Here is a 13895-nt window from a genome sequence, read left to right as displayed (position 1 = left end):
TGTGCCACGCCCTCTCTGCTGCTCTTGATGAGCCGTTTTGCTGGCACTAAATGGCTGGTGCTTTTCACCTACTCTGGCCATTTGCGATGAGGAGAGTTAAGGCTGGGAGTAAAACCTGCTCCTTAGAACGGTTTGCAGAATGGGCCCCTGCCATTCTTCCATTCGAAATGGCAATCCAGCAGGTGCCGGCCTCCATTTCCTGCTTGGGTTTCTTTACTTGGTCTGACAAGGGATGAAATGACAAAGGGGCAGACAAGCCCCCTCTTAAAATCCGACTGCGGTGCTCAGGACAGGAGGCAATGGGCCTATCAGGGACTCCCAAGGTTGGGCACCAAACCTGTCCTGGATTTTCTCCTCATGAAATGGCACACTTTGTGGAGATCCCCCAGGCATCCCCGCCCCCCAGGGCCCACCTAATGGGACCCCACTCGGACGGACAGCCTGACAGAAGCAGTTATCAAACAGAGCCCAGTGCTTAGCCAAAACCTGCTAATGCTTAAGGTCTTCAATTCTTGGAAATGCTCTCCTGACCAGAAGGACCACACTGATCATTTTTTGTGGGTATTAAAGCACCAGATCATTGATGCTTGTTGGAAAAAAGCCAATAAAGCTTTTCCCCAAGAGGAAAGGGGTTTGAAGGCTCAGTTGCTGTCCCTCAACGTTTTCCTGGTCAGCCCAGCCTCTCCCTCCCTCCCTCCCTCCCTCCCTCCCTCCCTCCCTCCCTCCCTCCCTCCCTCCCTCCCTTGGAATTCCGTGCATTCCTCTGCTTGCTGATCCCTGAGCTGGGAGTCTCCTCAATCAAATGAGCACTGCATAAAGTATTCTCTAACCTGCAACTTGTTTTCAATGCCATTCTAGTTTTGGGAGAAAGTCTGCAGGAGGAAGCCTGCCCAGATGCTGAGAAGTGCTATTCAATCCCTCCATGAAACTGAAAGGACCATCATAGGCAACTCTGGGAGTTTTTCATGGCTGGTTTTACTTTTCCCAAACTTTAGGCCAACTTTAAAACTCGTGGACCAACTCATAAAATTCCCCAGCCATGGAACTCCGCAAAGAGTGTCATTTAACGGGGGAGAGAATCGAGGATAGGTTTGGTGCCTTAAGTGTTGCTGATGGAAGTAGATACTAATCACATTGAGGCCTTGGATAAAAATAATATGAGACTCATTTACAACAACTAGTTAGGTTAAAAAAAAATATGATAGTCATAAACCAACCCGTAAGCGGGCTAAGGCTAAGTCTAAGTCTAAGCAGACAGAACTTCCCCTCCCCTGTTTCTCCCCTGGAAGGACGTGGCTGGCTGGCTTTGGGCCAGTCTCCCTCTCTCAGCCCCTCATAGGCGGTATGTTCATCGTCTTGATTTTTATAAAAACAATAAAGGCAGGATGTAAATAAATAGATAATTAAATAAAATCCAAAGGTTCTGTTAGCGTCCCCATGGCCACTAGGGGGCGCTGGCACTGAGTGGAGACCAAGAGGTGCTCAGCATGTTCAGAGAGGGAAGCTGGGCCGGTTCCCGGCGCCCTTGGACCTGAGAGCCCCCCCCCCTCCCCGCTACTTTCCATCTTGCCAGACCAGCGTCAACTACTGGTGTAGGCGAGGACTCTCTTGGGGCTCCTGAGTGGCATCCCTGAGCCTGGGCACCGTTGGCAGGAAGAGCCTTGCAACTATTCGCACATTCGTTCTGTCCAGTCACCTCCTCTACCATTCTGTGCGGCTGGAGGATTTAGCCATCGTTATTCTTTATTCTAGAACTAAGTTCTGAAAAGAAGAACTAGGAAGTCTCTGCAAAAGCACCTCTGGGAGAACCATGAGTTGGATGACGGAGAACCTCCATAGACATTTAAGCCTGTTTCTCCTGCACCCGTCTCTCCCCCAGGAAAGATGTGCTCCTGTGTCTGAACCACTTCCACACCACAGCCCTTGGCCACCCAGGTTCAGGTGGCAAGCTCAGGTGGCTGGGCAGGTGCTGGAAGAGGTGGGCCTCAGGTCACTGGCCAGCCTCCCTTGACACCCCCCCCCAAGCCCTCTCTGCAGAGGGAACTTGACCTCTGGGTTCAACCCCATCCTCTGAATGCTCCTGATTTTACCTGCCTGTAGGAAAAGCAAGAACAAGCCATTATCTCTGTGTTCCTGTCGCAGAGACGGCAGGGAGCTACGGTGATGGCTTGGCCAAAAGGCAAAAAAAACCAGGCTCTGCTCTTGTTTTGGTCCACCAGCGGCCTGCAGAGCTGCAGCGAGGAGGTTGGGGAGGAACATGGGCCAGTCCTGGAGTCTGGGGAAGGCTCAGAGGAGGGCCCTACATCAGAGGCAGAGAGGGAGCCTTCTAGGAGTTATGTGCTGCCTTTGGAGCCTCCAGAGTCAGCCAGCAGCAAGGCAGAGGAACAGACTCCTCCTGTCCCCAGTGCACTCATGCGCAGAGTTGCCAGATGGCAAGAACAAGAAGGGACGACTCGGGAGGAAGGCTTGGAGGTGATTGGCCCCTCCCATAGGACATAAAGGAGGAGCAGAGACACGTGAGCCTTTGCAGGAAGCAACTTGGTTCATGCTGGTCAGTTTACCTTCTCCCGTTCTGACTCTTTGCTCCGTGTGGCCTTGCGAAGCTCATTGCCAATTAAGTCTTTGGTAGCATGTCAAGAAAGATAAGGCTTATCAGCCTTATCCCGAAAGACTTTGGCAGACTACTGTAGGACTCTTGAGAACTAATTGGGACTCATTACAGGCTGTGAATGAACGTAATTCACAGGCTTTTAAATAAAAAGAGGAAGCCCAGGTCAGAACAAGTCTCTCACCTGCACTCTAGAGGGGAAACTCCCCCATTATGGGCTGGGCAGCCCAGGAGGAAGAGAGGGACCCTTGTATCAAAAGTAAAAACACTCTTCAGAGTCACTTGGAGGCCCCTCTCACAAAAACACCTCGCAAGAAAGCAAGATGAATAACAGCCAAAGCCCTTCCCTTCTTCCCCAGGCCTGGTAAGGAAATTCTCCCCCTTGCTGGAAGCCAGGGAGGTTGGTGGGGGAGGAGCTTGCTCAGCCCAACAGCTGCAAGAAGGGATCCTTCTGCCTTTCAACCTTCAAGAGAAAGGAACCAGCCGGGGATGGAGCAGCCATGAAGGCGGCGTGGAGATGGCGGGAGGGCTCTGGGGCTGCACAGGCCAGAATCCTGCCAGTCCTGATCCTTCCTGTCACCCTCTATGGAAGCAAAGGTTGGAGCCTGAAGAGGAAGTTAGGAAGAAGAGTGACGTCTTTGACTTTTGTCCCTGGAGGAGATTCCTGAGATCACCAGGAAAAAACAGCTCAGCCTGCGGGGCGAAGGGCCCTCCGGGAGCCTGTGGCCAGGAGAACAATTAGGCCACCTTTGGACTCGGTTCATGAAGACCCAGCGGCTCTCTGGAGAAGGCGCCGCTGCTGGGAAGGAAAGGAGGGAGGGGAGGGGATAATAGGGACAGGTGGCCATGGAGAGAAATCGCCCCGATCGCGAGGAAACGATCCGCCACCCGCATCAATCGGGAGGTCGCGCGGAGGCTCAGTTGGGGCAAGACTCAGCGCCGGCAACTCCCGACGCCGGGCGCCCCTCGGGGAAAGCGGGAGGGCAGCCCAATTAGCGATCGAACAGCTGTGGCGGAGCCACCTTCCGAAGCCAGACGCAAGGCTGAGACACGGCCGCCGGGCATGCAGTTTCGCGGGAAGCCCAGAGCTGGGCTGCCGAGGGTAGAGGGGACGGACGGACGCAGAATCCCTTCCAAAGCTGCCACGCCGGCCCACGAGGCGCCTTCGGGCAGCATGGGACGAGAGAAGCGGACGCCGCCCCGGCCGTTCTCTTCCTGCAGGCGCCCGGCCTCGGGCGAGAATGTGGCTCGACTGGTGCCGCTCGCCCGGCGAGTTGCGCCTTCTCCACCCGCGCACCTGCCCCGAGGGCCGACGCCTTCCCGCCTGGCCCTGCTGCTCCGGGGGCTCCGCGACCAGAAACGCCGCCGAGGCGTCCCGCGAGCCCGCTCGTCCGTGGGCAGCGGCAGCCGGAGCGAGGAGGAGGAGGGTGCGCGCACAGTCGGGGGCTTTCCACCTGCCCGGCCACTCCCGAAGAGCCCGGCAGCCGTCTTTCCTGCGGCTCCCGAGCAATCCGGCGGGACAGCCCGGGCAGGACTGCCCCGGCGCCCGGCCCACCGCCGGCCTCACGAACAGGACCGATACCCGAGCGCCGAGCCGACTCACCTGTAGAGGCCTCCGCCGCGAGAGGCCACAGGTAGCGAGCAGCGCCGGCGCCTGCTCCCCGCTTCCAGAACTCGGGATGGCAGCCCGGAAGCCGCCGCCCTGCCAAGGCCGGCCCCGCCGCCGGCTCCCTCGCGGACCAGCCCTGCCCCGGAGCAGAGACGGCGCTTCCCGCCGGGAGGACGCCTGGCTGCCCCGCGCTGTACTTCTCTTCTTGCGAGATGCGGGAGCTTCTCGGGCACCCCAGTGCCCTCCTGGAAGGTGAAGGGCCGCTACCTGAGGGGCCACTTGGGGATTGCTGGGGTGGCTGCTGCTGTTCTTGGAAGCGGGACTCCCAAGAACCTTCCCCGAGCTTCCTGGGGTGGGGGTGGGGGTGGTCCAGAGGGGAAAGCTGTTCCACCTGCAAGCAGCTCTAGGCGGAGGAGGAAGGAAGAAGCTAGACAGGGATGATGGCCAGCCTGTCACGGGTGGCATTTCCTTTGTGATCTCAAGGCCTTGGGGGTCCTGCTCCTGTCTGGCCTATCTGGAGCCTGTCAAAGCAGGGGAGAACAGGGCGTGCTTCCCCCTCCCCCTTTGGAGGGGCTGCAAGGCCACGCAAACACCCTCCAAAGTTTCCGGGCCTCAGGCAATCAGGTGCTGCTTAGGATCCCATTTCAGAAAGGATTTTACAATTAAAAACTATGAATTTCTGATGCACCTCTGAGCATCAAGGATCCACCCTCACATCCCCAGTGGAGCCCTGGGCCAGAGGACCCTGGGGTGAGCTTTTGTCGGGCGTTTGGGGCTTCCACGCCAGGGCAGGCGAGTGTGGCTCAGATCACACAAGGCAAAGGTTGAGTTGAAAAAGGTTTATTGAATGTAAACAAAGTGGTCCCTTAACACCACTCAAGGCACAGAAACGGGAAGGTTAAAACAGCCCCCGCCCCATCTGGCCCCCCACATGGAGGGAACAGGAGGGACTGGGGGGGGGCACAGCTCCCTTTGCTAGACCAGGGACCCAGCCTCGAACTAGGAGGGGCTGCGGGGCTTCTCCCCGACACTAAGCCGACGCAGGAATCCCACCAGGCTACAGACCTCCTTGGAGGTGGGGGACGAGGGGCTCTCTGGCCCCTTTGCTTGGAAGAGGGCAGGCAGGCGGAAGGTGCTGGGGGTGAGGGGGCCCTGGGCGGAGGCAGGCAGGGCTGGGGGGCTGCTGAACAAGGCCTTGAGGCTCTGACCAAAGCCCCCGGCCTTCTTGCTACGGCTCGGGGGGGTTGGGGGAGGGGGCTGGGGGACAGCCTCCAGGGGCTCAGGGCACGGGGACAGCACGGTGAGGGTGTGGCGCCGGTTGAGGTGCTGGGGCCTCGCTGCAGAGGGGCGAGGACCTCGCGGGGGGCGGCTGCGGCGGCCAGAGGGGGGAGTCCAGAGGGCAAGCAGATCCAGGTCCAGGTCCCGCAAGCCAGGATCCTGGGAGGAGCAGGTGGCAATGGAGCGCCGCTTCTGCTTCGCCTGCTTGGTTTGCTCCTGCTGCCTCCGCTGCTGCTCTCGGTGCATGGCGGCCTCCCGGGCCTGGTTCTCCTGTGGGGGGGGGGGAGCCCAAGGGAGAGGTGAGAGAATTCCCCCCTCCTCAGCCTTTCAGGCGGCCTCTGTGACCCTCGCTCCCTTGGCGGTGGGGAGACAGTCACACCGAGGCGGGGGGGGGGGGGGCAGGCCGGCCAGCCGTACCTCGATGGCTGTGAGGAAACGCTCCCCAAAGGCGTGGAAGATGCCGCAACACTCGGGCAAGCGGAAGGCCTCGGGGTCTTCGCAGAGGAAGTCGGCGAGCCTGGCCGTAGCCCACCGGAGGTCTTGCTGAGCGGCTTTCACGGCCTCGAGTCGCAGCTCTGCCGTGTGCAGGAAGGGCCCCATCTGGCCCTCCAAGCCCAGACCCTCCAGGTCCCCCCGGGCTCCCAAGAGACGCTGCTCCAGGCTCTGCAATTCCGCCGCCACCTCCTGGCCATCGATGCTGCCGAGGAGAGCAGCCGTCACGGGCCTGTTCTCAGGCAGGCAGGCAGGCAGCGGCAGAGCAGGCAGAGCGGCCTTGCCCATCTCCTCGGCCCTGCAAGGTGGGTCTGATCCGGCCTCCCCCCCTCCAGGGTCTCCTCCATCGCCTTCCTTACCGTGAAGCAGGGGCTGCGTGCTGGAGCTTCCGGGGAAAGTGCAGAAGGCCGGGGTCCTTCCTCTCAGCCTCCTGGAGAGGAGACAAGGCAGTTGCAAAAGGCGCCCCCTGTGGCGAGACCCGAGGGGGGCAGTGTCTGCTCCAAGCCCCCTTCTTCCCCTGCTCTCACCCAAGCCCCTTCTTTGGCCCAGAAGGGTTAATGCTCATTTCAGCCCATCACGTGGGCAGGGATTTGGAAATGGTTGAGCCCACTGGACCTCTCCCCATGAAAAGCGTCAGAAGGGGACCCCTCCCCTTTCCAGAGGACCTTTAAAAAAAGAGACCCAGCTGGAGGGCGCATTTGAGCGATTGCCCACCTCCCTACCCACTGCACTGAATCTGCCTGGAAACCCCACCTCGTCTCCTGAGAGCCCGAGACAGTGCCAGGCCAAGGCGCGGAAGGGGATTCCTTTAGGGGGTCCCGGGGTCCTTCCACTTCACCCCTCAGAAAAGCTGCCCTGCAACCCATGCCCCCCCCCTCCCCCCCAGCAGAGGCAGGTGAAGGTGAGGTTGAGGTTGATTGGATGTATATGCCGCCCTTCTCCCAAGGACTCAGGGCAGCGTACAACATAAATGAAAACACATATTACAAGAATTAAAAGGGACATTAAACAAAGTATTAAAAAACCCCAATTGATATTTACAATAAAAATTTAAAAATTAAAATTAACAACCAAATTAATCCTGTATTTTATTCTGTTCAGGCCAGGCCGGCTGGCTGGAAAAGCCAACTTTTTAGGGCGCGTCAGAAGGACCAGAGGTCAGGGACTATGCGAAGCTCCGGGGGGGGGGGAAGCTCATTCCAGAGGGAAGGGGCTCCCACAGAGAAGGCTCTCCCCCTGGGGGTCGCTAGCCGACACTGCCTGGCCGAGGGCACCCTGAGGAGGCCAACTCTGTGGGATCGCACTGGACGGTGGGAGGCTACCGGTGGCAGTAGGTGGTCTCGCAGGTACCCTGGGCCTAAGCCACGGAGCGCTTTAAAGGTGATAATTAGTACCTTGAATTGGGTGCTCTTCAAGGGCAGCCCCATGTAGAGAGTTGCAGTAGTCCAGGTGAGAAAGGACGAGGGCGTGAGTGACTGTGCACAGACGCGCCTCGGGGCCGATCCCTGTCCTCCAGTCAACATGGACTGTGACTGATCCAACAGGTAAGAGGATAACCACCGCAAAACGGTGCCCCCCCCCCACTCCCAACCCCCCGAGTCATCGCAGTAGGATACCATGGTCGATGGTATTGAAAGCCGCCAAGAAGTCTAATAGGACCAGGACAGAGGAGCAGCCCCTGTCCTGGGCCCGCCAGAGATCATCGACCAACGCGGCCAATGCCGTCTCCGTGCTGTACCCAGGCCTGAAACCCGACTGAAACGGATCCAGGTAGGCAGCTTCATCCAGGGACTGGGGAAGCTGACGTGCTACCGCATTCTCAACAACCTTCGCTACAAAGCGAAGGTTGGAGACCGGACGATAATTGGCTAAAGAGGCTGGGTCCAGGGGAGGCTTCTTAAGGAGGGGCCTCACCACCGCCTCCTTCTCTCAAAGAAGCGTTGGTAATCGCCTCGTGTCACCTCCTGGAAAGCCGAAACTAACCAAGAGGGACACGGGTCCAGCACACAAGTGGCAGCACTGAGTCCCCCCATAATTCTGTCCATGCCCTCGGGGGTCACAGGGTCAAACTCATCCCAGATAGTCTTCGGCCCCCTCCTGGCCAGTCCTAAAGGCCAGAACCACCAACCTCCTGGAGCAGCTTCTCAAGGCAGCCACAGCACAGCTTCCTCCACGGGGGAGGGTCACCCTGCCCCCCTCCAGGGCTCCCCTTTGTGTTCTAATCTCTTCCCAGGGCTCCTCCCTCCCTCCCACCCCCAGGCCCAAATCCTCACCAAGGCCAGGAAGTGAAGGAGGTCCATGCCAGGCTGGTTCCCTCTCGTGTCCGGCAACCGCAGGAGGGACGAGATGTGAAAGCCGCAGGCAGACCCGGCATAGCCTCCCTGCAGGAGGGGAAGGGAGGGAGGGAGGGAGGGGGCAAAGGGGGTCAGGTGCCTGCACCGCCCACCCTCGAGAGGCCTGAAGGCAGCCACGCTCTCCGGAGCCTGGCCAGATGCCTCCCCCACTTGGGGCACCAGCCAGCTGCTTCCTCAGGGGACCGAGTCCCCAAGAGCCACAGCCCCCCAGGAGCCCCCAAGAGGAGCCCCAAGAGGTCACCTCGTTTAGGTAGTTTCCCGTCTCCAGCACCAGCCGAAGGAGGTCGTGAAGCTCTTCGCAACCCAGTAGCTCTGTGGAAGGTAGGAGGGGAGCTGAGCAAGGGGGAGGGCAGCCTCCACCCCAGCAGGACCAAGCAGAGGCCCCGGCTGGGCCCCCTCCCCTCCCCGGATGATGGGCCCCAGCCTGCCCCCCCCCACGGAGGACAGAGGGCCCCTTGCAGTTGCACCTCCTCCTGGTCAAGGGGGGAAGGGAGGAGAGAGCCAGGCTCCGCGCACCCAAGGCAGCCTCGGTCAGGGTCTGGATGGCCGACTGGAGGGCGCTGAGCTGGGGGAGCAGCTGCAGCTTCAGCACGAGGATCTCCAGGCGACGGGCGTAGCTGGAAGACAAGAGGGGGGGTGGGGGGGGGCTGTCCAGCAGTACTTTTAGAATGGCGCCCTCCATGCCCAGACCAGCCCCCTCACCTGGGCACTTGGACGAGAAGCAGCGCAAAGACCTCGGCCTCCGAGAGGCGGCTCCGGTCACCCTGGAAAGACTCCAGCTTTTCCACCTTCCCAGGAGAAACAACGGCAATCACGAATCTGTCCAGGGGGCAAGAGCCCCTCCGCTCCTCCCCCGAGGCCCCCAATCACCTCCTTCCCATCCGGAAGCATCTTAAAGAGCTCCAGCAGCTTCTCCGGCCCATAAGGGACTCCTGTGCCATGGCGGATATCAGCCACGATGTCTTCAACTGGCCTGGGGGGGGGAGGGAGAGCTTCCTCGTGACTTGTCCCCCCCCCCGCAAGCCTGGGGTCCCTCTTCCCCCTCCCCCCTCACCTCTTGAACTGCTTGAGGAAGATTCCTAGATTCAGGATTTTCTTGGCATCCAAAAGGGAGGCCTAAAATGAGGGAAAGACCCCCCCCCCGCCTTGAGATTAGGGGAGGGGAAGGAACAGGGGCTGCTTTTGCCCTCTTGAAAAGAGCCAGGCAACCCTTCTTGAGTGCCACCCCCTGGCAGGGATTCCCCACTTCTCCCGTTGCCCTGCAGACCCCCTGGCGGTAGACAGGAGGAGGAGGAGGAGCCCTGGACCCTGCTCAGTTCCATCTCTGGAGCACCCCCCCCACCCCCCTGGAAGAACTGCCAGCCATCTTCTTCCCAATACTTTGCACTGGGAGCCGCCCAGAGTTGGTTGAAAGAGGAGTGGCCATATATGCATGTTTTAAACATACACATACTGTACATACGTGCATACATTCTCTGCCAACTGGCATCCACCCCGTCCTTGTTAAAGGCAGCCCTCGGCTGAAAGGGTGCCATTCCATGCCCCCTGTCAAATGTGATTGGAACATTCAACAAGGTGACCACAGTATGTGTGTGTGTGTGTGTGTTTCTGTGTCTATGTGTGTGTGTGTGATAGAGACAGACAGACAGACAGAGGCACAGAGAGATAGAGGGAATGAGAGACAGACACAGAGGGAGGGAGGAGAGAGATACACACAGAGACAGACAGACAGACACAGAGAGAGAATCACAGAGACACAGAGGAAGGGAGGGAAGGAGGGAGGGGGAGAGAGGCAAAGACACACACACACACAGACACACAGAGAGAGAAAGAGAAAGAGAAAGGAAGGAAGGAAGAAAGAAAAGAAAAAGTGAGAGATGAAAGAAAAAAGGGAGAGACAAAAGGAAGGAGAGAGAGAAAGAGAGAGAAAACACATGGCCGGCAAGCCACTCCCACCAGGTCACATGGCCAGCAAGCCACTCCCACAAAGGAGGCCACACCCAGAGTAGGTTCCAAAATTTTTTGAAACTCACCACTGGCTCAATTGGGGGGGGGCAGGCTGGGGGGAACTGCCCTCTCCCCCCCAGAGAAGGGCACTAAGCGTGTTGTGTTAATGTGGCCACAAAGTCTAAGGACAATCAGGGGAGGTCAGTCCTATGAGTCCAGCGATGGGAAAGGTCCCCCCAAGGCTGGATGGCCACTGATACCCCCCCCCCCCCCGCTCAGCCGCCTTTCAAGCCTTCCAGAGGGAAACCCGGGTGGCTCTTGAGCAAACGAGGCTTCAACCAGCACCCCACCCTAGAGGAGACTCCGATTCCCCCAAGCTCTGAGGATTTGGGTGAGCTCCCATGGCTCAGAGTCCTCTACCTGGCAAAACTCTTCTGAGGACAAAAGGACCCCCTTCCTCCCCCCCCCCCAGCCCAGACTATCTTGAGCTGCCCAAAGAGGATCCGCAATGAAAGGCCAGGCGAGGGAGAAGCCAAGAGGCTCTTGCCGCGAGTCCCTCGGGGGCCACGCGGCTCTTCTCGCAAGAGGCTGAATGGGGGGGGGGGCGGGATTTCTATCGCCTTTCAAATATTCCTTTGCGGCGGGAAGCTTCAAACATTCTCAGTCAGAAAGAAGCAACTCCGAAGGGAAATGGCTGCGACTTGGGGTTCGGGCTCCAAGAAGCGACACCAAAAGGCGCCACCCAATCTCGGGGCTGCGCCCAACTCCCCTTCTCTGGCCGGGGAGGGAGAGCTGCCAGACCGCGCCACTCTCTGGGCTGGCTCGGCCCTGCGCTGCACTGCGTGGCGCACCCTCGGTGAAGCGGCCGTCGGAAGAGAGAGCAGCCCAGGGCGCTGCTGCCCAGCAGAGCACGCGGCCCGCCTCCGCCCGCCCCTCACCTGCTCCGTCGCGGGGAAGGCCCGGAGGCCGTTGCAGGTCGGCTCCGGCCGCTGCCCGAAGAGCTCTTCCAGCAGACGTCGGTTGGGCGTCCAGTCGCCGCGCCGTCGCGCCGCCGTCCAGAGGTTGGAGCGCCCGCGGATGCGCTCCGCCGGAATAGCCTCCCAGTTGAAGTTCCGGAGACGGACCGGGCGCCGCGCGGAGGGCTCCTCGGCCGCCCCCTCGCAGGGCGCGGCGTCGGCCAGGCTCACGGCCGGCGGGGGAGGCGGCGGCGGCGGCAAGGAAGGACCCGCGGGGGAAGTGCGGGTAGAAGAGACGGACGAGCTCGGCGGTCCCGGCCGCGTCCACTCCTCCAGCGAGGCCGCGGCGGACGCGCCCTCAATAGTCACCATTGTCGGCAGGGGCGGGGGTGGGGCGCGCGGCAGGAGAGCCCGGCGCGCTTAGGCCGTCCCCTCGGGGCCAGCGGAGGGCGGGCGCGGCGCTCAGGCGAAGGGCCGCGGCGGAGGAGCCTCTGCCACGCTGCCCTCGAAGCGCACAGGTGGCCCGCAGCGGTCTTCGGTACGCGCCAGCCCCTACCCGGGGAGGCGGGGCGGGGCGGTTCGGGGGGGGGGCGTGCGGGTCCGAGGGCGCCGGGGCCTCTTGAGGAGGATGGGCTCGCGGGGAGGGCCGCGCCCAGTCTTTTTTCGAGGGGGCGTCCGGCGGAAGCGGCAGGCAAAGCTCGGGCTTCTCTCGGGCCGGCGGCGGCGGCGGCGGCATCTCCCTCCCCCACCTCGCTCTGCCCTCCGGCCCTGCCCGCCCTGGCTGCGTCCTTTCTGGCCTCTGCTGTGAGGGTCAGCTTCCGGCCTGTCTAGCCCGGCCGCTGCCCTCCCCCTCCCCGGAGCTCCGCTGACACCTCCAGCCAAGCTCGCGTCGGGTTCCCGCGAGCGGCTTCCCCGGGGCTTGGCCGGCGAACAAGGCCCGAGGCTCTCCTAAGGCCGGCAGCGGCCCAGGTGACAAAGAGCGGCCGACGGATCCCGCGGAGAAGCAGTTAGAGGAGCGGCCCCTCCGGTGGGCTGTATGGGACCCCGGCTGGCCGGCTAGGATGCTTTCTCTGCCTCTCGAGGGTCTCTCGCCCGCAGGAAAGCCCCTTGAAGGAGGAGGGAGTGAAAAGGCCGGGAAAAGCAGCTGCTTCTCCAGAGGAAGATGGTGGGCAGGAGAGGAAAACGGGGGTCCTGAGATCCCAGGAGGAAAACTGCAAAGAAGGATTGAAAGGGGAAAATCGGTTTGGGAAAGACCAACCAGGCCTCTCCGGGCAGAACTGAATGGAAACCAAACGCTACCAAGCTCCCCTGTCTGTCACCTTGAACCAGGCTGTAGGGTGGTGCCTCCTCCTGCAACATTTTTGAACCAGGGTTAGCCTCAAGTGGGCTAATTTTACCACATGCATCCAAAATTTGGGAGCCATGGAGTTGAAAAATGTTATAAAACTTTCTATGAATAGTACAAAATGTTGTAAAACATTTTCTGTGATCGATTCCTGATGTGTCATGACTAGTTCAACGTGGAGGACTTTTAAGGCAGCCACATCTCTGAACATCTCCCTAATCCTGAATTTCTAAGACCTTTTCTAGTCCAGTCGCAGCTCTGCCCTTTCTGAAGGGATTGGGGAGTCTGTCAAGGAAACCCCTGGAAGGGTGGCGGTGGGCGAAGGGGGGTGGGTGGGTTGCCCAGTAAAGAAGAAGAAAAGGGATCTGGGCTGAGGATGGAATGCACGAGATGCTTGTACCAGAATAATAGCAACACCTCAGAGAGTGGAATCCAAGCAAATGTTAGTCTCTCAAGAAAAAAGATGCATGGAAGGAGGTTCTGAATGCTAAAAAAAAATGTTGAAAAACTATCAGACTGAGGATGCTGTAACTAGACTAATGTTTAAAAGGGTGTGAGTCACTTATGCACTGCCGTGGCAACTTGTCTAACTCTGTGGCTCTAGCCGTGCCTGGCAATTAGAATAATGCAAGGAATTTTCCTTTTCTATAATGGAACAGTAACTAGAATGAATGCAAAGCCTAAACGGAGATGCGTTTGTCTTGTGAGCCCACAAAGACCTTCAGCAAAATTCCAGCTGAAGGATATCACGATTGAAATGAGAGTACAATATGCCAGGCTGGTAGTGTGCAGACCATGGAATCATAGATTCTTAGTCCTGGAGGGGACCTTGGAGGTCTTCTAGCCCAAGGCAGGATCCTTATATCATCCCAGACAAAGGGCTGATCAATCTTTCCTTGAAAACCTCCAGTGACAGAGTACCCAAATTTCTCCATATTTCCAGGCTGAATCTGAATCTCTCTCTCTCCCTCCCTCTCTCTCCAGCTTCCACCTGCCCTCAGGGGCTATGAAGAATAAATCCAGGCCCTCTGACAGCCCTTCAGTGGTATGTGGACGGCTATCATGACTGGATTTTTGCTCTTCAGTAAGCAGTGTGAAAGAGGAAAGTTTACTGTTCTATTGATTTAGAGAAGTCAACGACTTGCAACCTACAGGCCCAATTCAGCCCACCGCCTGTTCTTGTATGTCTGCAAGCCAAAAACAGACTGGTGGGGAGCAGATGGCTAGGCCTTGGGGCAGTGGCAGCCTATCAGCAGTCTCCCGGATGGCTGATGCATTTCTTAGCTTGAAGACCTGCCAGCCCAGC

General features: G+C 59.3%; 1 protein-coding gene across 1 annotated transcript; it reads right to left on the bottom strand.

Annotated features, from left to right (window-relative positions):
- Positions 1–5216: 5216 nt before the first annotated feature.
- On the bottom strand, positions 5217–11616 carry LOC148044227 (FH2 domain-containing protein 1-like). Its single transcript, XM_087722054.1, has 10 exons — positions 11227–11616; positions 9396–9457; positions 9212–9314; positions 9044–9129; positions 8858–8958; positions 8583–8653; positions 8261–8368; positions 6347–6417; positions 5913–6192; positions 5217–5765 (listed from the first exon to the last, which is right to left on the bottom strand). The coding sequence occupies exons 1-10, from the start codon at positions 11614–11616 to the stop codon at positions 5217–5219; spliced, it is 1821 nt and encodes a 606-aa protein (XP_087578180.1).
- Between the last annotated feature and the right edge of the window lie 2279 nt (positions 11617–13895).

This window comes from Thamnophis sirtalis, unplaced genomic scaffold (assembly GCF_051295495.1).
Source record: "Thamnophis sirtalis isolate CommonGarterSnake01/CBP01778 unplaced genomic scaffold, rThaSir2_p1.2 scaffold_8, whole genome shotgun sequence".
Classification (NCBI taxonomy): Eukaryota; Metazoa; Chordata; class Lepidosauria; order Squamata; family Natricidae; genus Thamnophis; species Thamnophis sirtalis.
The sequence above is the reverse complement of the archived record's forward strand: the minus strand, read 5'-3'. Positions and strand labels throughout refer to the sequence as shown.